The sequence below is a fragment of the Phalacrocorax aristotelis genome, chromosome Z (genome assembly GCF_949628215.1).
Source record: "Phalacrocorax aristotelis chromosome Z, bGulAri2.1, whole genome shotgun sequence".
NCBI lineage: Eukaryota > Metazoa > Chordata > Aves > Suliformes > Phalacrocoracidae > Phalacrocorax > Phalacrocorax aristotelis.
In genome coordinates this window covers 56,298,922-56,323,185 of record NC_134311.1, presented here as the reverse complement: position 1 = coordinate 56,323,185, position 24,264 = coordinate 56,298,922, and the positions used below count along the sequence as shown (strand labels likewise).

At 35.8% G+C, this 24,264-nt stretch overlaps 1 protein-coding gene across 1 annotated transcript in view; it reads left to right on the top strand.

Moving 5' to 3' along the window:
• Positions 1-24,264, top strand: part of AP3B1 (adaptor related protein complex 3 subunit beta 1) — a 156,094-nt gene that overhangs the window by 69,897 nt on the left and 61,933 nt on the right. Inside the window, exons 14-19 of the mRNA XM_075078703.1 lie at positions 5,191-5,300; positions 13,298-13,474; positions 18,794-18,980; positions 19,937-20,067; positions 22,222-22,327; positions 23,666-23,822. Coding sequence (XP_074934804.1) covers positions 5,191-5,300; positions 13,298-13,474; positions 18,794-18,980; positions 19,937-20,067; positions 22,222-22,327; positions 23,666-23,822 — 868 coding nt within the window. The remainder of the gene's footprint in view (positions 1-5,190; positions 5,301-13,297; positions 13,475-18,793; positions 18,981-19,936; positions 20,068-22,221; positions 22,328-23,665; positions 23,823-24,264) is intronic.

Here is a 24,264-nt window from a genome sequence, read left to right as displayed (position 1 = left end):
GGTCCCTGAAAGCAGAGTCGGCTCTGCTTTATCTGTGCTGTTTTTTTATTATGGGGAATTCACCTGAGTGCGGAAGAGAGGTAACCAAATCAATTCTACCAAATCAATATAGAATCCTGAAGAACGAGCTTATGGCAAAACTATCTTCTAATACTATGCTTTTGTTCTGGAAAGGTCTTCACTGTAGATACAACCCAACAGCCAAGATATTGTGGCTATATCTGGCACAGGAGCTGTGCCATTAATCATTCTGGAACTTGGGTGCTGTGAGGCAGAGTGACATTACACAAAACAATCTCTTCAGGATTCAGTCAGGTCCAGCTGGGATAACTCTTCGCAGGGCTCTTTGAGTGTCTCATCATCGAGCTTTCTAGTTTCTGTACGTGCTTCTGTGATTCAGATGGCTTTGTTTACATAGCCCCCAGCATCCCTGAGTAGGGGAGATTTGACTTTAAACAAAGCAGTTATAAATAGGCAAAGAAAATTTCAAGAGCAGTTCTTGACTTCCCCAGAGCCTTGTTTCCAGAAGCCACATTGACAGCTGAGAATGATTTCCTTCCTTGTCTGCTGAAGGAAGTACAAAAAGAAAAGTTATTTTGGCTCTTTCACATTTGGCATTTGACTGATACATTTCCTTTAAGCAACTTCCTTGGTAACTTCAACTGACTGCTTGCTACACTATGACATAAAAGTCATTTTAGATGTAAGAGACATGGGATTATAGGAAGTCTTTTGTTTGTCTGTACTTCATATACTAGAGATCCTGTAGGTTTTTCTCAGGTCGGTGACTTTAATTTTCTATTGAAAGTTGCATGTTATAGATAATAGAGGATGTAAACACAACAGTAGGACTATAACTACAACAATTTTTTCCCTACCAAACTATACAGATTTGAACAGGCAAGTCATAAAATCAATGGAACTGTTAATATGTCAGGTAACTACTACCTATATATCTGAATTACTGTTAGAATGACATAAAAAGAAACCAACTCCTTGTACCGTTCAGTTTATATGTATTCACGTGGTTTCAGAGTTCTGTTATTTATGTTACAAGGGTGGAAAAATTAACCAGGTAAAAGCTTAGACTTCAGAGAGTTCTGAAAAGCAGAAACTTAATGTTTGTCTGGATACTTAGCTCCAATAATTTCCTTTTAACTTTAGTTTTAACCATTTGCATAACCTTCTAATAACCAAAATAATCATAGAATAATTTGGTTGGAAGGGACCTTTAAAGGTCGTGTAGTCCAATCCCCCTGCAGTGAGCAGGGACACCTTCAACTAGGTCAAGTTGCTCGGAGCCCCATCCAGCCTGGCCTTGAATGTTTCCAGGGATGGGGCGTCTACCACCTCTCTGGGCAACCTGTTCCAGTGTTTCACCACCCTTACTGCAAAAAATTTCTTCCTTGTATCTAGTGTGAATCTACCCTTTTTTAGTTTAAAACCATTACCCCTTGTCCTACTGCAACAGGCCCTGTTAAAAAGTGTCCCCATCTTATAAGCCACATTTAGAACCGCAGAATCATTAAGGTTGGAAAAGACCTCTAAGATCAAGTCCAACCATCAACCCAACACCACCATGCCTCGTAAACCATGCCCTGAAGTGCCACATCTACACGTTTTTTTAGCACCATTTTTTTAGTTTAGGGATGGTGACTCAGCCTCTTCCCTGGGCAGCCTGTTCGAATGCCTGACCACTCTTTCAGTAAAGAAATTTTTCCTAATATCCAATCTAAACCTCCCCTGGTGCAGCTGAAAGCCATTTTATCCTGTCCTATCACTAGTACCCTGGGAGAAGAGACCAACACCCACCCCACTACAACCTCCTTTCAGGTAGTTGTAGAGAGCAGTAATAAGGTCTCCCCTCAGCCTCCTCTCTCCAGACTAAACAACCCCAGCTCCCTCAGCTGTTCCTCGTAAGACTTGTTCTCTAGACCCTTCACCAGCTTTGTTGCCCTTCTCTGGACACACTCCAGCACCTCAGTGTCTTTCTTGTAGTGAGGGGCCCAAAACTGAACACAGTGTTTAAAGTACATGAACGCGGTATTCAAGGTTCTTGAATGTAAGTATTTCAGAATTTTAAGTACTGAAAGGCTGCAATAAGGCTCCCACCAGAGCCTTCTCTTCTCCGGTATGAACAACCCCAAATGTCTCAGCCTTTCCTCACAGGAGAGGTGCTATAGCCCCCTGATCATTTTTGTGGCCCCCCTCTGGACCTGCTCCAAATGGTCCATGTATGTCTTGTAGTGGGGACTCCAGAACTGGATGCAGCACTCCAGGTGGGGTCTCACCAGAGTGGAAGAGAGGGGCAGAATCACCTCCCTCAACCTGCTGGCCATGCTTCTTTTGATGCAGCCCAGGATATGGTTGGGTTTCTGGGATGTGAGTGCACATTGCCTGGTGATGTCCAGTTTTTCATCCACCAGTACCCCCGAGTCCTTCACTGGAGGGCTGTGCTCAATCCCTTCATCTCCCAGCCTGTATTGATACTGGGGGTTGCCCCAGTCTTGCACTTGGCCTTTGTTGAACTTCATGAGGTTTACATGGGCCCATCTCTCCAACTTGTCCAGGTCCCTCTGGATGACATCCTGTCCTTCTGGCCTGTCAGTCGCATCTCTCAGCTTGGTGTCATCTGCAAATTTGCTGAGGGTGCACTTAATCACTTGTACAGCCTTGCTATGAGATTCATTTAGTATATTGCTTCCAAAAACAGTTGATGCAGTTTTCAGCTTTTAGAAATAGTCATTATATGAATTATAGACTGTGGGTAAATTAGTCTTCTGTTGCACGTATTAGTTTCTGCAGGTATCAGTTAATGTAACTGGAAGAAAGTTTGACTCAACATCAACAGTATCAAATGTAGTATTTTAGCAGACAGCTTTTGAATGTTCTCTGGTAATACAGTCCTTGTCTGTTATTATGTGGCCAAATTCTCCATTATGAAAAAGTCTGTAATTCAGGCCCCACAAGTTACTGTCCACTACATTGTTAATTTTTTATATACATCATTATTTGGTGAAATGGAACATTGTATGACTGAATATATTTTAGTTTTTGAGAAGTTGTCATGCTTCAGTGTCTTCAGAGATAATCCTACTCAGAGTAGTAATTTCCATATTGCTTCAAAATTGTTTGAAGAAAACCGGCAGTGAACATTGTACTAAGATTTTTACTACGGCCTGTCAAAACTGAAGTTGCTGATATCTCTTGTAGTCTCCTGTATTGGTAAAGGCATTCCTGACCACATTTTCTGTAATATTTAGTCTTTATTTTAAGAATTTTATTCACTTTTTATGATCCTTTAGATGTAATTTACACTTGGTTTTGAAATTCTTGCATTCATTTATCATTGCCTTGTATGGACTTTTCCTTTGACAGTTCTAGTAGTTACATTTTAAAATTTTCTTCCTGCTCATTCAGAAAGCTAATTTTATCTTCCCCCTTCTTTTTTTTTTCCTTTGAACCTAAATGTGTGTCCTTTATTTCATTCTCATTTTTGGGATCCTTCATGTGCACAAAGCAAGCCTCAAAGAGCCTCTCCTTTTTTCTGGACTATGTCAGTCCTTATTCTAATACAAATTCATTTTGCTTTTGTTTGTACTTTCTTTTCTGGTATCTAGACTCATGTAAAAGGAACCATACTAGTTTACTTGCTTACAATTCTGGTTCAGTTCTTTAAATTTTGTGCCACAGATTGCATTAAGGTAGTTCCTATGATTACAGTTCATCTACTGCACTTCATTTTATCTGAATCAGTTCTACATTGTCAGCAAGTATTTTTAATAATGACTTCATGTCCACTCAGTTTCTTGAGTTCAGTTTAATTTGCTTAACCATTGTCCTTGTTAAGGAGTATCACAAAACACTCAGTGATGAAGGTTGTCATTACAATGTCCCCCGCTCTAAATATTCCAGATTGTAATTTTAAAATTTTGAGAGAATTGTCTTCTTACTTTAATATCTGGCAAAACAAAACCTAAATTAAATTGATCTGTAGGATTGTGCAAGACCTTCAGATATGTGAAATAGACACGGTAACCTTGCTTCAAGAAATTAGAAAAATGATGGAGGTGTCATGTCAAATAAAAACAAAAATCTGCAAGCTAAAGTTTAAGCATTTCAGAGGTTTATGTCATAATGATGCATGCTCAGTGCTTTTGAAAAGCCGTTCTCCATAAAGAAGTTTGCTTTCTTTAAGAAAAAAAAAAAAAAAAGATCTCTGTTCCCAATACCGTTCTTTTGAAACTTCAGCTTGCTTGATTGCTGAATGAATGGCCCATGTATTAGATTAACTCTTGAAATGTAGGAATAACTCTATGATGTTTAATGAATAGTAGTTAAACATCCATAGTGTAGGAGAAATAGTTACTCCCTTTTTGTAGTATAAATGAAAACTAGAATTACGTTGAACTCTTACAGTAGTCTTTATTTTGGTTTCAGCTTTGGTCGTGTTTTACTTTCTTTCGTCTTTCCTTACAGCATGAGTTTACTCTTGCATAGAAGCTTACCTCTGCACCAGTGGGTTTTTTTCAGCTTCAAAAATTGTACATTTCATACAAGTTGATCAGGCTGTGAATGTTACTTGTTACAGTAGTTAAGCACTCCAATGCATGACTTTGGCATAAATCTTATAAGAGCTTGCTGTTTAGAAGCTTCATTTGAATGAACTGGAGATTAGGTTACAGGCCTGAGAGATGCTGTTTAGAAGGTGAAAAAGTGCAAAGGAAATATTTAGATATTTCTCTTGTTTATTAATGACCTGTCACTTTTGAAGTTGTATATTTCTTTGAAAAGTAAACAAGTGTTTGTATTTTTAATGCAGAGAGCAAATTACTTACGGGTATGCATAATTTCAATGAAAACCAGATATTTTTCATGCTGTTCCTCGATTTGAAGAGGAAAAATACAAAGCGCAGCTTTACTAAAAGGCAGTTTCAAAATAAGTATGTAATAGGATATTTTTACATTTAGAGCATTTCTCTGTCTTCTTTTTGCTGCTTATAACTGGATTCTGGAATCTCAACTTGTATTACTTAGCAGAGTGGTTTATGTCTTTATTACCAAGTAAATAGAATTCAGTTCTGCAAAGCGTATTTTGAAAGCTGATAACATCTTTTACAATCAATTATTTATGTTTTTTTCTTTTGCATAAATGCTTTTAAAATTAATAATTTGTTTTGTCTTAAACAGAAATTGTAGTTGCTGAAAGTGTTGTTGTCATTAAGAAACTGCTTCAAACCCAGCCAGCACACCATGGTGAAATTATTAAGCATATGGCCAAACTCTTGGATAATATTACAGTGAGTATTTGTGCAGTGTCTTGTTTTCCTTGTGACTGTTAAAAATCACACGATCTCCTTTGAATTTGCTCCATAAATGGAAATACATATATTAGAGAAATACAACATAATTTTTTATTTTTGACATAAAATATTTTCATGATCTTAAGGAAGAGGAAATGGAAGCTATCAGATAGCATCAATTTGTGCCTTAGATCTGGGAAGCTATTTTGAAAGATATCGCTGGAAATGTTAAGTATTGCTAGTACTCTTAGGCCAAGATGAATAGCAGGTTTAGAATGCAGAGTGGGTAAGTTGAAATGAAAGTAAGGGCAAAGCAGCACTTAACTTGAGGATTTCCAGCCTGTTGTTTTACTGATCTGGGGTGGAGTTTAAAAAATTTTATTCTAAATCCCAAGTTACCTGACCTTTCCATGGTACCAGACATGCTGCTGTGAGTGTGTTGCAGTGTTTCTTGAAGTTTCATTTTTATCTTTTGGTTATTTAGGGTTCTGTGTCGTTTAACAATAAAGTTTGCATTATTGCCTATTATTTATTCTTAGAATTAATTTATATTTAGGTATGTCAATACTTACTTTCCAAATTCTCCTCACATTCCCAGTTATTTGTAAAACATTTAGTGGTCTATCCTAAATAATAGTGTAGGGATGAAGACCATTAGCTACCTATTGCATCATAACCCAAAGGTGACAGATCTTGATCTGTGAATAATTATTTTTCTGTAGATGCTGTAAATGTGACTGTTCAGTTTCATGTAATTACACATGTATTGATGATTGAGCAGTAAATAGTTTCTAAAGCAGTGAATCTTCTCTTTTCCATAGTTGAATTTGGCAAAGCTTGAAATCTTAAAAGAAAATGGAAATGTGGTCTTCTCAGTACGTTATACTGAGCAGATTAAACAAATCTTTGGCTGCTTAAGAGCTGATGATCAAACTTTGTAACTGATATAAAGAAAATAAAATTCCACTGGATTGCTTATATCCAAAATCAAAAGAGGCTATAAGATACTTCTGCTAATTACGTATCAAATAAATAGTACGTATTTTATGATAGTCACCTGGGCTTTCAGAAGAATTGTGCAATGTTTTGATTGATATTACAATCTCAGTAATTGTGTGTAATCTTACTATACACATCTTCTGGCACTTCGCCAAATGAGTTTGTCATCTTATTTCCACATATTGTACAAGACAAAATAGTTATTTTCTAAATATTCGTTTAACACTTAAAAGAGTTTTTAGCTATTTTATACAAGTAATACTTCTGAGTAAGTATTTCAAGTTTTAAATACAAGGAATTTTTTTGGACAAGAAAGTCCTTTCTTCAAATGAATAAGGGGAGGAAAAAAGGACATGTGGTACTTGAACTACTTTAATGTACTAATTTTCTCCAGTAATGAAGTTGTACAGAATATCAGAAAATGATAAGTAGTAGGAGAACAGTCTGTGGAACAGAGCAGTCATAGCATTAAACTAAAAATCAAAATCTGAATCATGCTTCTTATTCAAGAATGAAGCAGTGATAGTGATGCTTTGGGCTCTCCAGGATGATTGTTGTACATCTTGTTTTAAGTTTTTCTCTAATTTTTTAATAATAACTTACAGAAATTTATCTTCCTCAGTATGTTTAGGACTTTGGATTAAAGAATAAATTTGGAAGGAGTTCATGTTTATAATTTGAATACCATATCATTATCCTGAAATAACTTGCACCTTCAAATTTATGTTTGAAAATTGATGTATTCCTTCACAGAATCACAGAAAGGCTTGGGTTGGAAGGGACATTTAGAGGTTGTCTAGGCAAACTCCCCAACCCCTTCAGACACTTCTGAAAAGGCTAAGCATATTTTCACATGTATAGGAAGGAGGTATTTGGATTATGTAATTACTAAGGATCTGAGTTTGAAATTTTGACATTTAATAAAGTATTACTGGAATTCCTGAGATTTGCATGTGTGTTTTAAACATAGATCTTACTATGGCAAAAGGGGTTGTGAGTTGATACAGCAGAGTTGTCATGGGTTTTGTCTGCACAGACATAGACATAGAGGCACTAAGCAAGGATTCCTGACCCTTTTTACACTGACATACGATGTACATACATAAACGCACATCTTTGTACATACGTATTTTACACAGATTTTTTTTTCTCCTCTGACCTGAAAGGGGAGATTTTTTTCCTCCCCCTGACCTCTTCTGTTGGGGAAAGTATTTCTGGGCTCACTTTTAAATTGGAATTGGAACTTAAGAGACCTACCCTATTCCTTTCTGCAAGAGCATACCACTGTCTTTAAAGGACTCCTGCATTTGGACATAGGAGAATCAGCCAGGTGATATGGTCTTGAATGAACTTGAAGATATTAAACAAGAGAATAATTGGCTATCTTTAAACTTCTGTTTTTAAAATCATAAAAATATCTCCATTTGGCTGTTAATGTGTTCATAATGTCATTGGCTTAGTGAGTTGTGGCCCAGAGATGTAAGCAGTGCTAGTTTGTGCTAGGTGTTCGCTTTGAGGTAGGCTTAATTAGTTTTGTGTGTATAATTTTTAGAGTGACAGGAGTATAAAAAAATATATGCATGTGAGAAAGGGCCATTTAAAGAAGGATGGCACTGGTTGAGTCCAAAAGTCCTCTTAATAGAGTAGTCTCCTCTTCAGCAGCACCAAAAACTGGTCCTTTAGGGAGAGGGATTTAAAGGTAAAAGCAAGCGCATTGTGAGGCATGTCCAATGTACCTTCTCAGCCACTGACTGGAAGCCTGAGTTTGCTATCCACATCATCACGCTTACTGATCTCTTCTTATATTCCATATCTCTGATCAGCCTTTCCCTCTCCTCTTGGTCTTTCCTGATACTTTTGTGGTTTTTGAAGTGGGGTAACCAGAAGTGCACATAGTAGTCAGAGTATGAAGCAGAAATTCTATGCAGTGATAAAATGATACTACTTCTTTTGTATTTTTTTAATCTCATTTTCCTGGGGTTGTCTGCCTTTTGAATTTTGCAGAACATCAACTTAACAATGCTACAAGTCTCTGAAAATATTTATGATTCAAAGATATTTTTCTCTAGAAATAGTTTGAGGTCCATCAGTATGTGTAAAATTTTTTTTAAGTCCAGTTGTTAATGTTTCAAGGCCAGCTGCATCACTTTTGCCCAATTTTTAAGTATCACTAATAAGTCATACTCAACTGTTCAGGCTCTGTTTTAGTTTAGATTATCTTGAATAATTCTGTGCTAGCAGATTGTCTGAGGAGACAGCCCTAGATAGTCCTCTTCTGGGTTACTTTCAAATCTGTTGAATAACATGTTTTCCCCTGTGGGTTCCTGTGGGACATCTGGTGACTGCCTTCCACTGTAACTGGGTTTATGCCTATTCTATTATCTAGTCCTTTCTTACTCATGAGAGTGCCTTTCTTCCATCCTGTAAAGGATAACATTTTTAAAGACGTTGTTGAGGGGCTTTTACAAAAGCTTTTGGAATATTCTCTCATCAAATATGTGTCATTTAGTCATATACTCTACTCCTAGAAGGTCTTTTCTTCAAAACACCTGTGGTCCAGAATTTTCTAATTGCAAATACTTGCAGATTTAATCTGAATTATATTTTAAAGTGGATTGGTTAGGCTGCATTGATTAAACTGGATTAACATGAGACACTTTTTTTTATATCCAAAGTATGCCTGTTTTGATTTATCTTTTTTATTCATTCGAGTAATGAATGAATGTAAATCAACCTAGCAATAATTAGCTCTGAGTAAGAATGTGTCGATGGTGTTCTACATTTGTGTATTTCCTCATAAAAATAAGGTGCGTTAGTCTCCAAATTAGTTTCTGCCTTTTTCTTTTTAAAAAAATAATTTATGATGGTACATTGTACCCAGTAGTGATTTCTGGGTGATTTCTAGTAGCTTTCTGGGTGATGGGAATCTTGTAGTTCGGATGTGATTTTTCTCCAGATTTTCTCTTATAGTACTACTAAGGCAGGGCTTTTTTCTTTTGGTAGCTGGGGAAATCTGACATCCTTGATTTTCATTACAGGCTTATTCCTAGTTCCTTCTAGAATACGAGTAAGAATATTTGAGAAGTCTGAAGTATTTTCTGATTTAGAGATGAGGAGGAACACTTCTTGATGGGATGAAGACAGGATAAGGAGTTGCAAAATCAGAGGAAAAATAAGACAGGTGCATGTAACTTTGAAGAGTTCAATACATGGGGGAAAATGTGGAACTTAGGGAAGCAATTTATAATTACCAATTCCTGGTTTAGGTTGAGTAGGTGACTAGCAGTTTTTCACACTGCTTTGTCCATTCATCCAACAACAAACTTAAGTTTATCTGCAGTATTCCTACGTAAATACTGCTTATTGCTATGTTTCTGATATGGCGTCACAGCAGAGGCAGCTTGCTTTCTTTAAGTTCTCCTTTCCCTCAATGTTGGGAAGGTATCACAAGGTATGACATTTATATGTTCGTATGTGTTTCAGTTCTGCAAGCTTCAGATTCTAGCCACATTCTTTTCCCTAGGATATATTTTAATAACGTATTTTTAAACCTTTATGTACTAATGCCTTAATGAACAACTCTTATAATTTGATAATTTTTTTAACTTGATCTAATAACCATATAATGTTTTAGAATTTGAGAGGAATACATAACATTTGAGACATTGTGTCCAGGGACACGTACACTGAACTTGTAACAAATATTCAGCTTGACTAAAACACAATTGAAACAAAACCGGTACACTATGTAACATGTGGCAGTCATCAGTGGAGATCCTTTTTTAAGGGAATTTTACGTGTAGAGATTCAGATAACAGAACAGTTCTTGAAGGTCTACCATTTGAAAACAAAAAAACACTTGTCTTTACCCCTATTCTTTCTTGTGTATCTTTTCTTCTTGCTGCTGACATTTCAAAGCTTCATCCCTCTTTCCATTTCTGATTCCAAGTAAAATTTAAAAAAATTGTTAGCTATGCAAATTTCCTTCTGGATGCAGAGTATTAGACCTTATTTGTAATTTGAATATCTCCTCATTTTGTGACAAATGTGGATACCCAGAATTGGTGATTTGAAGTTGTACTTTAGCCTAGTATGTTGTATAATAAGGTTAGAGCTGAACTACAGTATTTTTTTGAATTGTGCTGCTTAGAGTGATCTGTAAAATCTTTATGTCTTTCTCTAAATGCTGTAAGTAACTAGAGTCTTACTTTGAGGAGAGAGGGTCTGGCTGGTTTTTAGTTTTTTAACCATTTGTTTTGCTTCAGACAGGTAATGGGTTAAAATGGCAATAGAAGCTGCCTTCTGGTACTAAGGCTTAAAAAGTGCACTTAACCACTTGCTCAGGGCATATGGAATAAAACATCAGGCAAAGTAATTTACAATCCTGTTTGCCTTTGAGGATAATGTAGAGCAGGGCTGAATAATGAAAGTATTATTTCCTGCATTTTTGTCAATTCAAGGTCCCTACTTAAGCTATACTGGAAAAGGCAATGAAGGTCTAGAAGTGGCTTCGTTTCTTGTTTGCTGTTTTGAATGCCCTGGAAACAATGACTGCAGGATTATACACTTGATACTACATGGTCGAGGACTGGAAGGCTTAAACAGGGAAAAAGAAGTCTGAAAATATTGCGTGATTTTTGACCCCAAATGAATCCAGTGACACAGAAACATTGGGTTCATCACTTCGACATCCACTTTTCATTAAAATGGCTTCCACTCAGGCTTTGATTCAAAAACTGTCTCACTGATATTGATTCTCGTAGCAAAAATTGTATTTAATATATACAGTATTTACATAGCAAGCTAACTACCTAGTTAAAAGGCAGAATCTCACGAGAAATCTCATCTGTCTTCCATTGTCTCTATTTTTCAAGTTAGGCTTTGTTCAGTCTATTTATTTTACATTCTAAAACTAGTTTATTACTCTAATAATTACATTTTACAAACTGGGAAAAAACTTTAAAGAGTAAAACACTGCGCATAAATGCACACTGTTTAAACATATCTAAATATATTTCATTATGGTTTTAAACTGTGATCCTGGGTTGGACTAGGATAACTACAATACTGATGTTTGTCTTTCATAATTAATAATATTACTGAAATCGGTCTGCTCTGTGACCATTTTTTGCTTTATAGCAGTAATAGGAAACACAATGTTTCTAATAGGCTGCTGCCCAAACTCTGGTACTTTGTGACCTCTTGTAGAATTCCAATATTTTAACAAGTCTGTAATGAAATATTTTAGAAAAATAAATCTAGCATAACTGAAATCTGAAGTTGCCTATATATTCTTATTTAGAGGTATCTATCTGTACAGCAGGCAACTTGAACTGCTCCAATACTGGAAAATTTAATGTACCAGTCAATTACTATTCTTTAGCCCAATTTAAAATAATAGATTGGGAGTGAGGTCTTAATGCAGTGTAACCTTTGGAACATTAGAAATAACCTCTTTCCCTTCTGAAATCAGTGTACAGTAATGGCATCAGTCTTACCATTTCGCAGGCGAACATGTTCTGACTGCATTTAAAGTTTTTATATTTAGTGGTTGTTCAGTAGCTTGTTCCTGTCTCTCTAACTGTAAGTTCCAAGGATATTTAAATTTTTTGTCAGTTCACAAAAAACCATTGTATCTCAGGCGGTATTTACGTATATTTATGTATGGTTAATCACCATGTTATACCACTCTCAATACATTGTTACCCCTACCTTAAATATCTTTTCCATGTTTAGAATTGGCATTTGTCTCTTGAGGGGATTTTTTTGTTCTTGGACTCCTGTATTCTGTCTTTCCATGATCTGATATCTTTCACTTTCAGCAGAGGCAGTCCTTGGTTTTCCTCATGATGTGCCTGTTTTTGTTGGCCTGTGTATTTACAACACTGTGAAGTACAGATGCAGATGGTGTCAGGTTGACTTTATTCAAAACTGTCCCCAAACTTTCTGGAGCTGTAAAACATATTTAATCATTATGATTTCTTATCAACATAAGTAGTATTTCTTTATCATGGCTTATTGGGCCATGTATTAGAGACTGTGGACCATAGTTTCAGAATAGCTATCCTGAGCCTTGGTAGTTTACTTGCATTTGTTACCTTTTATGAATGTAAATGGAAGGCGGTACTATCAAATTTTATGTGTGTAGAGGGTAGAATATTTAATAGTTAGTTCCCATTGTAATTCTGAGAAATAGATATTCATGTATGAATGACTGACAAATGCTGGGAAAGTAATTAAAACATATATGAAATATGGTAAGAATTAGTGCTTTGAGAACCACAGTCTGAATTTCGAAAGCTTGTTTCTCCTGTGAATCTTACTTAAGGCACAACTCACACTGGCTTAAGTGTGAGTGTATTAAAAAAAACCCACTGTATAGTGTAGAGAGTAATGGAAAGTGTTAGTACAAATGTGTTTTACTTTTTTAGAAGAAGCAGCAGAATCAGCTGAAATTGCAGTTACAGTTGGAAGCTTTTCTTTTTTCTAAATTACTGTCATTTCATAGAACAGTTATATTTTTTCCCTAATATTTTAACATCTGTTGAACAAGAGTCTGTACAGAACATGAAAGCAGCACAGTCTGTATACAGATGCTAGGCAAGACATCCTTCTGCCTAGAAGAGTTTTCTCATCGCGTACTTTCTTCCTTCCTCTCAAGGAAGGAGAACAGTGTTTTCAGGGAGGTGTGTAACACAGATGGATTTTTTAAATTTGACCACCAGGTAATATAGGCTAGCTCACTTTTAAGAGTGTGTGTATATTATTTCATTTAACTCCTAACTACTTCTAGCTAAACTCTGCGAGGAGCATGAGCTTCTGTTTCCTTCTGTGCTTTTCACATTAGTATGAATATTTAATTTGGGTCTGTATTTCTTGCATGGCGATTGTCTTTAAACATTATTTTGTTTAACTTGTTACTGAACACAGACATGTACAAGTACACAAGTAGTCTTTAGGAATGTGTTAACTTAGAGTGCACAATGTTTTCTCAGGTTCCGGTAGCCAGAGCCAGCATCCTCTGGCTCATCGGCGAGTACTGTGAACGGGTTCCAAAGATCGCACCTGATGTTTTGAGAAAGACAGCCAAGAGCTTCACTAATGAAGACGACCTTGTAAAGTTGCAGATCTTAAATTTGGGTGCAAAACTCTATTTAACAAACTCCAAGCAGGTAAGCCTAAACTCACAAGCATATGTATTTAGAATCATGGTAGATTTTGTACAGTCTGTACAAATCAGTGGTAATTTCTTTTATATAAGTAGTAAAACTAGTCCATATTAAGAAAGGCTGAACACCAGTTTTCAAGAAAACTAACAGACTAAATCTAACCATGAGTCTTTGAGTATGTGCTGGATTGTAAAAATGAATGTAGTAATGAGATCACTGTTTTTTGCGTCTTTCTTGGGGAAATCGTGGATTTTTTAAATTCACGTAAAGAAGAAAGATTTGTAAATTGTGTTACTAATATCAGGCAGTTTTCCCAGAAATTATTTGCTGTTTTCTGGATAAAGACCAGAATTTTCAAGGGACTACTGTATATTTGAACAAGAAGCTGTCCATTTTTTGTTCAGGATATCTAAAAGGAGGTGCCACCAAACGGCTTAATTATATCTTTCCATCAGTGCTCATCTTAAAGATAGTAACTGCTTTCCCTTTTTCTGTGTTTCTTACTATTTCACTTTACCTTGTGGAGAGGATGGGTTTTGATCATGTCTAGCAATAAAGATAATCTAAAGGTGTTAGTACAAAAAGGTGAAATCAGATCTCCAGGCAACTGAAAAACAATAGCTATGAGAGGTGCCAGCTGCCTTATTCTTCTCAATGACAGCACTGCGGACTTCATCACTCTCTGGCTATGCAATATAGGATCTTGACACTAATTTTTCACTCTATTTCCAATTATTACTGTAAAAGGTTGTAAAATCAAGGATTTTTTTTCCAGATATAGAGGAAATACATTGTTTGAGTTATATACGCTCTTCTGGGCTGCTAGACCTCTTTGTTTTACAACAGCTCGGACAGCACAGGATGTTGCACCTCTGCAACTGTGGTGTCTTCTCATTTCTTGATAGCTATGTCCAGCTGTAGACTTAATCTGTCCAATACTTTATTTTGTAGGGCATGTGGGACTGTCTTGCATGAATGTCTTGCCTTGCATTCAGGTAAAATGAATGCTTGTCCTGTACCTTATACAGTCTAAAATGAGGCAGTAACAAAAGGTGACTTCTTTCTGTCAGTGCTCATTTTAATGAAAGTGCTGACTGAGCTAAGGAAAGATTGGTTTGATTATCTACACTGTCTCATTTTGGTCCATTACATACTACTAATTTTCCATATAATTTTTGCAATTTTACACTAATTTTTCCACACCATATTTGTCCAGAAACCCATTGCCTACAAGGAGATGATGATTTCTGTGGTGTTCTTTTTCCAGTTTCACACCTTAATACATTTTAAACCACCATTGTAAGTGTTGCATAACCCTTTATTCAAATACAGCAGAAGAAACTACCTCCTGAGATGCATACTAAATGGTGATTTTCATCAAAGGGTGTTTTCCTCTTTTAGTTTTAAGTTGTGGAAAAGTAAGTTTTCTTCTCAGGTGGTCATATTCATATCCATTCATATACAAAATTCCAACAGAGTAGTTTGATGACTTGGCTTGATTCAAAGCTCCTTCCAAACTAGAAAATGATGATTTGGCCTTCAGGAGCTTGCAACACTCTTCCTATGTCTGCATCCTTATTCCCAGGAGTAACTCTTCTTTACTTGCTCAGTATTAAAACATAATTTTTTTTCTGGAATGACTTCAGTTCTTAAAAAGTCCAGCCATTTTTCAGTCTAATTTTTCAAACTTGAAGGCAAATCTTGGAACACTTGACTGCGCAGGTACCAGTCTATCTCTCTCTCCTCATCCCCATGTTTCTCCCACCGTATCCTACCCCACCCCATAATACTTCATCAGTTTCATACAAAGTCAGTGGACTTGTGAAAATCTCAAAGATACAATGTCACTTTATTGAAAAGTAGTGGTCGGATAGCCAGGAGAGACTCAACAGCAATCAAACAGATAAAAAGAGCTCTTTCCCCAGGTGAGGGAAAGGCAGGTAAAGCTAGTCTGTTAAGTCTTGTTTGGAGAAAAGCACAAAATTCTGGAGGAAATAAGACTTTGTTATTTCTTCTCCTTCTGTAAATATATTATTTTATTTGCTGAAAATTTCCTTAAGGCATATGTTCAAACACTTAATGCAGCACATTCTCAGGAATGTTTTTTAAGATGTGGGATTTTTTTAATAAGAATTTCCTGTATCCTTTAAATCCTGTGATCACCCCTTGAATTTTCAAAGGCTGTTTATAATTTAAGGAAGAGCTTCAGGTTCAATCCTATCTGCATAAATGTAATAAGAACAGGCTTCTGTCTAGTTGTCTACATTGTTTGGTAAACTTGCTTTTTTTTTTTTTTCATCACTTAGGGACATAAAAAACCTTAGGAATGTGCTAGGTAGCTGTCTAAATGGAGCTTATATAGGGGAAAGTGTTATGCAGATGATATCTAACTGCCTTAGCTGTTTTTTGTATGTAGCAGGAAGAATAGAGATTTTAATAGGTTTCTGTAGTGTAACACAGTAGGAGTCCTACCAGAAAAACTGGTCCTAGTGTCTAAATAGATGTGTCAAATGTGGTTTAGCACAATAGCCTTATGTATCTAAAGAATCAAGTTACTGCAAGCTAATGATATCAAAGAGTGGATAAGATAGCTATTTCTCTCCCATTGTAGAGTCTCATCTATTGGTGATACTTGTATTATAAAATTTTTCAAGTGGGAAATCTACCAAAAGGTTAATTGCTGTTAATGTAGAAGAGGCTTTAAATTCTTAAAAAGAACTATTGCCACTAGAAAATTCTAGAAATCTTGCCGAAGGATGATTTGAAGTATACTTCTCATATTAGCTAAACCAAAATGTACAAAAAATAGTAACAGATTCTAACAGCATGGGGATAAAAGAAATTATATTATGCCTATATAATGAGCATGTCTAGATAACAGGCAATGTTGACATATGATAATAAATGTATTGTATCATGTATCAGAATACTTTGTCTTACTGTTCTATGAAGCAGTCATGGTGTGCAGCTTCTGTCATATTTCACCAAGTTAACATGCTTGCTCAAATAATTTTCAGCTTCTTATGAATACTCCTTTACTGGAAAAACCAATGTGTACTCATTAGTTTATTTTTTGTTTTTAATTAAAATTAATTGTTTCTATTAGCTACCTCCATGTAGAAAGGCGTTGCTAGTTGTTTGGTTGCATTGCTGTAAGACAAGAAAAAAAATCGTGGTTTTGTGCTGTTTTCATGAAAACTATTTATACTATATATGATGCTTGCAAGGGTACTTCTTGCAGATACAGGACATTTGTCTGTATAAATTTGTTGTGTCTTTATCCGTATTGGGCAATAGGAGAAGATATTTTAGGGGAGAGGAAAGGGAGAAGGAAAACAGAAAGGATCATGGGGAAAATGATGCCATTAATGAAAATGCAGTCTTTCAGGATCAACTCTTTACGTATTTCCATCAACACCAAAGAACTGCCCACAGTGCTAGCAAGGCCCTCAACTTTTCCCATTCCTATAGCAATTTACAAGCAAAGACTACTGTGTTTTATGATCTGTTCTGCTGAGCTTTCTGCTATGACAGCAAGGAGTCTTGTTTTGTTTTATGGAGAAGTGATGGCAAAGACTGCAGGACGTATCCCTCATTTAGTTTAATTCATGCTACCTGGGAACCCTCCCTTCCAATTCTATTTAGATTGAACAGTGTAAGTCCTGCATGAATGCAGATTACGTGTGTTCTGTTTGGTGTAGTTGTTTAAAATTGTATACCCTGATATAGAAATAGCTGCCAATATGCTATGAAAGACATACAGGAAAGTTTTACCTTTCCCAGGGCTAAGACAGTACCTTTGGGGAAAAAATATCTTTTCACAAAATCATCCTTAGGTATCAGAGGAAAAAACCAGATATTAAGAATGTTCCACTGAAAGGTTTTTTTAACTATGTTTTTACTATTATTCTAATGTAATGACTGACTAATTTCTTCAAATCTTTGGTACCATAGGGTATTTTTTTAAATGCTTGCATAGATTGCATTTTATGTGGTTAAAATTAATACCATGTTTTGTTTACTCTGTATTCTACTCTCCGGATTTAATCGATATTCTGAAAAAGTATTTTTATGTCTCTAGAAAAAACTTTAACTTGCACCCTCAAGGTGGAAATTATTAAACTGGACTTTTCTTAGCAAATTGCACATAACAGAATTGACTGATTTTTTTTTTTAACATGTTTTTCCACTCACATGATCGAAACCATGTTATTGTTGTAACAATAAGATGCATATGCACGGTTCTTTCTTTGCATAAAGAAAAGAAGTCCTCCTTGACAATACATTTTTAACCCTGTGTTATTCATCCCTTTTGAGCTGAAATACTAAAAATTTACTTCCTTATGATGGTATATTTTTGCTCTTTTCCCTGGTATATAAAGAAAGTGGCATACTTTTTTCAAATTTGTATAATGGATACAAGTCTGCTCAGCACTATTGTTGTGGTTATACTCTGTTATTTCTAAGATACTAGGAAAATCTCCTTGGCTTTTTGTATTATTCTTTTAGTTTCAAAAATTTAGCTGATTTATTAAAATTATTTAATACATGTTAATATTCTCAGACTCAAATTAGGAAGTCCTATTATGCTGTAAAAGCTGTGATAATATAAGTTGCTCTCTTACATAAATAAATAAATGACCAATATTACTGGAGGCTCTAAGCTTCAAGAAAAAAAATGGAAGAAGTCTTTTATCCTGGTTTTTAGAGGGCATCAGCAGCTTGCTTTTATGAAAAAGTAACAGCTAAATGCACTGCAAATAATTTGCAGTAATCCAGTTCAGTGATTCATGTGTCTGCTTTAATGGGTCATAATTCAGGATAAAGTAACTGAGTGCAGTCAGAGTGCAGACACTGCTTATGCCAGGGACAGTATCTCTTCATAAAACACACCTCAGCAGAAGCAGTTTGCCAGCCCCCTAATACCCTCTGATGTTTTGATGTCCTGCATATTTTTCCGATTAAGTTTTGAGTGCCATGTTTTTAGTTGTATTTCCACATTCATTATCCTCACGTAGACCCTTCAGCGGGTTTGCCATATATGATTATTTTTTTAATGATGCCTTTCTTTCCACTTCAGCAGTTTAATAATCTAGCACATGGCTGCTTCTCAGTGCTCAGCATTCACCTCCCCAATACAGAAGAGGACATGTGCTTTGGCTTCAGAATTCCATTTGCAGCTTTAGAAATGCATATTCCCTGTGGAACAACATTTGTTTGACATAACCATTCATTTTTATTACCTCTTTAAATATGTTTATCCAGAGTTATCAATAATCATAAATAACTTGTATTCTGTTCTTGTCCTGTTTTTTTCCACAGACAAAATTGCTTACCCAGTACGTATTAAATCTCGGCAAGTATGATCAAAGCTACGACATCAGAGACCGTGCAAGATTTATTAGGCAGCTTATTGTTCCGAATGAGAAGAGTGGAGCTTTAAGCAAATATGCCAAAAAAATATTTCTGGCACAGAAACCTGCCCCATTGCTTGAGTCTCCTTTTAAAGGTATAACTGCCAAAATCATTTGGTAAATGTTCATTGTGTAAAGGAATGTGGCAGCCTATTCTATTTCAAATATGCTTGCAAATTGTGTCACTTGGCAAATACAAATGATTAATATGCAAGGGTACTCACTCTGCTTACTTGCTTTTCAGCAAGCAAGGTTTGCATGGTGCAAACAGTGCATTTCTGTGATGATAAACCCTGACACTGATCCATTTCTATTCATGTGGATTTTAAATTTGATTTAAATAACAGAAGGTGTGTCTTTTGAGGAAAACTATTCCTCAGTTTAGGAAAATAGCTCTAATCTTTTATCTGGACTTTAATACAAGATTGTTATTGTGACTATTGCAAATGTTTTATGAATATGAAATAAAATGAATCTCAGTAGATTAGGTTTTTATTATCTTTCTCCAAAGTCATAATTTTCCCTTTCTGTTTTCCCTGTCTTTTCACAAGTAGGAACCATTGTCTGTCTTCTCAAATTAAAAGGTTATCAGGTTATCTTAATTAAAAATGCTCTGTTATTGTGAAGATTTGTAATTTTAATTTTCATACTTACTTAGTCCCAGTTTTGAAGCTCTGTGAGGAGCTCCATTTTGAAGAAATACTATTAAAATTCTGGATGTGTTTGTGCCAAGACATGTATATGGATTGTTTAACTGTGCTGTCATTCTTAATATTCACAGTAAAGTAATTTTTAGAGAAGCTACATTTCAGAGCAACACCTCTAAACACACTGACTGATTAGCTTTTTTATTGACCATTATGGGGGAGATTATTGTAATCTATGGACTGAAATCAGTTTTTTGACCTATGAAGAGCTTCCTAGTTTATATTTATTCCATGACATTTGAGGTAATATGATGGCAATTACCTTTAGCCCTGATTAAGATTGCTCTTTGTGGTAGAGCTCATGGTGTTTGTGTATTTCTCCCCTCCCCCCATTTTTTTAATAGATCGGGATCATTTCCAGCTTGGCACCTTGTCTCACACACTGAACAGCCGAGCCACCGGCTACCTGGAGCTGTCCAACTGGCCAGAGGTGGCGCCTGACCCCTCCGTCCGAAACGTTGACGTTGCTGAGTCGGTAAGTCAGCATCATTAAAAGTAACTCCAGTGAAGGCACTTATCAACAAACAATATTAGCCTAATATACAAGTGTTTAAAAACTATCTGTATGCTATACTGAAAAACCCTGATGCATGTGAACATCTGTGTTGCTTATTTTAGCCTGGAAATGGAACATTTGGAAACCTGCACAATGCTTGCCCTTATCTTTTCAATGAGAGAAGTGTATTGACTACAGGCCACTTCTGCTTTGTTTGTGGATTAAATGGGCTTTTCTTTTCTCCATCTCACTTTTGATTTTATACCTCTTATATTCACTGTGCTGCAGTATGTTAATTGCTGTTAATGATGAGTGTAGCTGGACTACCAAAGCAGGAGGCAAGTGGAGGTTTGTTCGTGTACTAATCCAAATCAAAACAGAAAAAAATAGGTAAAATAAACAAAAGGCAGTGCAGGGGGAAAAATTATGTATGTTTCAAAGTGTAAAGTTTGGAAGAGACCAGGGTTGACATTTCACATCATCTGGAGAGAATGAGGAAAGTTTGAAATAGGAAAATGTCACCTACTAGGGCACTGGTCATTTGTTGACATTACAGGGCTGGTCTTCTACTACCAATAGCTTTTGTTTATTGGATTGTAAACTCAGGCAACGTCATGTTCTGGTTCCGGAATTGTGATTTATGTGTCAGGTACCAGAATCCTACCAAATGAAAGCTATTGAATAATACAAATATAAATGTATTGGAATATATTGTATACACAGGAAAACACGTGGTCCTTGTCAAGAGCCAACTTCAACAGTAAACTGCACATGAATGACTTTGCGTATAAGATGTTAGGCATAGAATGGGTAGAAAAACTCTAAAAAATAGGTACGACTTGCAGAAGCCAGCGAAGAGCAATGTGGTAGAACAAGCGTTTCTCCTTAGTACTTTAATATTACTTGTCTACCTTCTTATATAGATTTTGGGAAAAGAGGTAGTTGTTTACAAATTACAGAAAGCTTTTATGGGGAGAATCTGAAGGCAATCAGCTCAAGTGGGGGATTATAAATGATAGGGTTGGCATGAAAGAATGTGTGGAGGCGCCTTTGTCCATACACACAAAAAGTATTGCAGGAAATTGATTAAATGGAGTAACATCCATCTACAACATAATAGAAAACATCTGCCTGCAACCATTTAAACCTCAAAACAAATATGAAAATCCTTTCCCCATGTTATTTTGCGAGTATTTTCTCTGGAGGGTGTCTCGTTGTCATTAATTTGGTGGTTCCTCTAACACTGCATATGCCTAAATATGTGAGTGAAGCTGAGTTGTTAAGCTGCAATTAAATTGTCATTTATATGCAAAAGAATATTGGCTTTTTAAAATACCAGTTGCTGGGTGGAGCACTACAAAGCTTTAGCAGCTCTTGGTGTTTAAGAGGAAGCCAATGTGTCTCTAGAGCCGTACACCATTGCAGGTCACTGCTAGAGCTCTTTCAAAAGTTAGTCTTACTCCAGATGAGAGCAGTCACTGAGGCAGACTTGTATCATTCTGTTGATATAGTTGTCTGCCTGTTTGTTTTTTTCCTGGCCTGAGTTTTCCTTCTGCTCCTCTAGCAGTATATGGGGATAGGGGAAATAAAAAAGTCTGGCCAAAGTATTGCCACGTTCTGGTATTCCCTTGGTGGTATGAATTACTTTCATTTGGAGAAATGCAAAGAAAGTGAAATATGTGTCCTCTGTGGCTGTTGGAACTTCTTATGCCTGCTGGGTCCACATCTGTTTTCCCCTTAGAACTTGGGATGATAAGGGTGGTAACTAGTCATTTTTACCCTTCATTGTAGTCATAGGCTAAATTCAGCTAGATCTAGAGATAAAACTGTCAGACTTCAGGTTCTTTTGGCATAGAAATTTCTTTATGGTTATTGATGCTTTTAATCTGCCTTAGTAAATTTTTTCTAGACTGTCTAATAGACATATCTCACCTTTTATAGGTATGTACAAAACTTCTAGTTCTCCTAATTGTGTAAAGTAAGAGAAGTTTAATAGTTCTTTTGACTTGCTTAGAGGATTTATTTAGAAACTGCTTAGTACTACTACTGTAAGTGTTTTCCTTTGCCATGTTGTGTGTATATTTTTTTATTACTGTTTGTAAAAGTAATCTTAAATTGAAAATTTATTTACAGGCAAAGGAATGGACTGGAATTAAGACAAAGAAAGAGAAACCTACTGAAAAGTTTTACTCTGAATCAGAAGAGGAGGAAGATGAGTCTGCCAGTTCCAGTACATCAGGTAGGTGTTTAGAAAGCAACTTGCATCTCCACTTTGTGGAGAACTTTATCTTCAGAACTGGCCAGTATTTCAAAAGAATTGGAAAGAAATTCAAAATAAGCCAGAGCTATCTATAAAATCAGGAAATTGGGGAAAACTTTATATTCACTGTCGCTGTGTAATAACTTTTAATTTTACAGACATTGCTTGTGTGTTTATTAAATGAGTTATACTTTGCTTTGTTTCCCAGTTAAAAAAGCTGGCATGCTATGATGAGAGTTTGCAACTCCAATTAAAATTAAAGGACCTAACTTTTTGCGGGAATATTGCCCATATGCTTGGTTGTTGTGAACCATAAGTCTTGAATGTTTTTTGGAATTTATTGTTGAAGAACTATTTTGAAAGCATGTGCTGCTGTGTTGATAAATGGCCAGACTTGTTTACTTTGTGGTCTTTCGTGGAGTTTATTCAGTAAATTGTGGCGTAGTATTGTTATACATAATGTTTTCTATTTATTATAATGAGGGTGATGATGGAGAAGATAACTGACAGCTGTGTACTAAGTTCAGTGAGCAAAGGTTCTTTTGACTAGTCTCCCAGTTAATGCCAGACAGGCAGTTCCCCAAGACAGCTGTTTCAGTAATTGTTAATATAGTTCAGATATAGCGAAGAACATTATTCTCCCAGGTCTAGACTTTAGACACAGAAATATTTAGCATTACAGTCTTAAAAAAATTATCAGCATCTAGTTGAATGGAAGAGGGGCACCTTAAAATCTGAATGTGGAACTTCTTGCTTCTCATTCCTAAACTATAGGAAATATGCAGAAGTGCTTAAGAATTAATGATCTCTGAAGTAAGAAAATAATATATTCACTTCATATATTTGAATATTTGGTAACTAAATGATTAACTAGAGGATGAATAATTTGTTTAAATCAGTGATTCAATCATCATCACTATCAGTATTCAAGAACAGGTTATCTAATTAAGCAATCGGTTGAAAAGGTAATCTTGTGGTTAAGTGAATGTATAGGTCACAGAATTTTAGGTAATCTCGAACTCCTGATAGGGTTATGTAATTTTGACATGTAATTAATTTCTTATTGGGCTTTTCTCATTTGATAAAGTATAATACTGTAAACTGAAGAGGAAGGTCTTTAACCAACAACATTTTGTAAACATTAGGGAAAGTGGTTTTCTTGCCTGCTTTTGACAAAGCGTAAATAATGCTAAAGCTTGCAATTGGGATCTTAAAATACTGAAACACTGTTTTATTTAAAAAAAAAAAAACAACTTGGATTCCTAAAACACTAATTATATAAAATATTTAGGAAAAAAAGAGTTGTTTTTATTTCAGAGAGCAAGTCTAGCAGTGAAAGTGAGAAGGAAGATAAGGAGGAAAGGAGCAGTGATGAGAGTAGTGGGAGTTCCTCTTCCAGTGAAGAATCAAGTGACAGTGAATCAGACAGCAAAGAAAGTACTGCAAAGAAAATATCTAGAGCTGCTGCTGAAAGGTAGGTATAGATTTGTACAGTTTTAAATTTTGTGATACTAGATGTTAAAGCACTCTTCCTGTAAAGTCTGCTAAGCCTTTAATTAGGCTTTTTTGTGGTGTATTGGCCAAGGAGTGATGTCTCCTGTTTTGGTGTATGCCAGTAATATTCAGCGTATGAACTGGGTTCATATTTGCATTAATCAGACTACTCTTACGTTTGGAATTAATTTCTGACTTCAGTAAAATCTTGGGTGGCTTTCTGAAAATTGATGTAACCTTGGGAGGCTGAATAAGTGATCAAACAGTTGTGTGAAACACTTAATTACCTTTTGCAGCAATTTTGCTGAGAGCTAAAATTAAGTCCTTCAACACTTTGCCATTATGTAACTAAGACAATTGATTTTTATAAATAATGTTATATTAAAAAGATTATGATCCAAATATTAGAGGCAAGGGCTGTG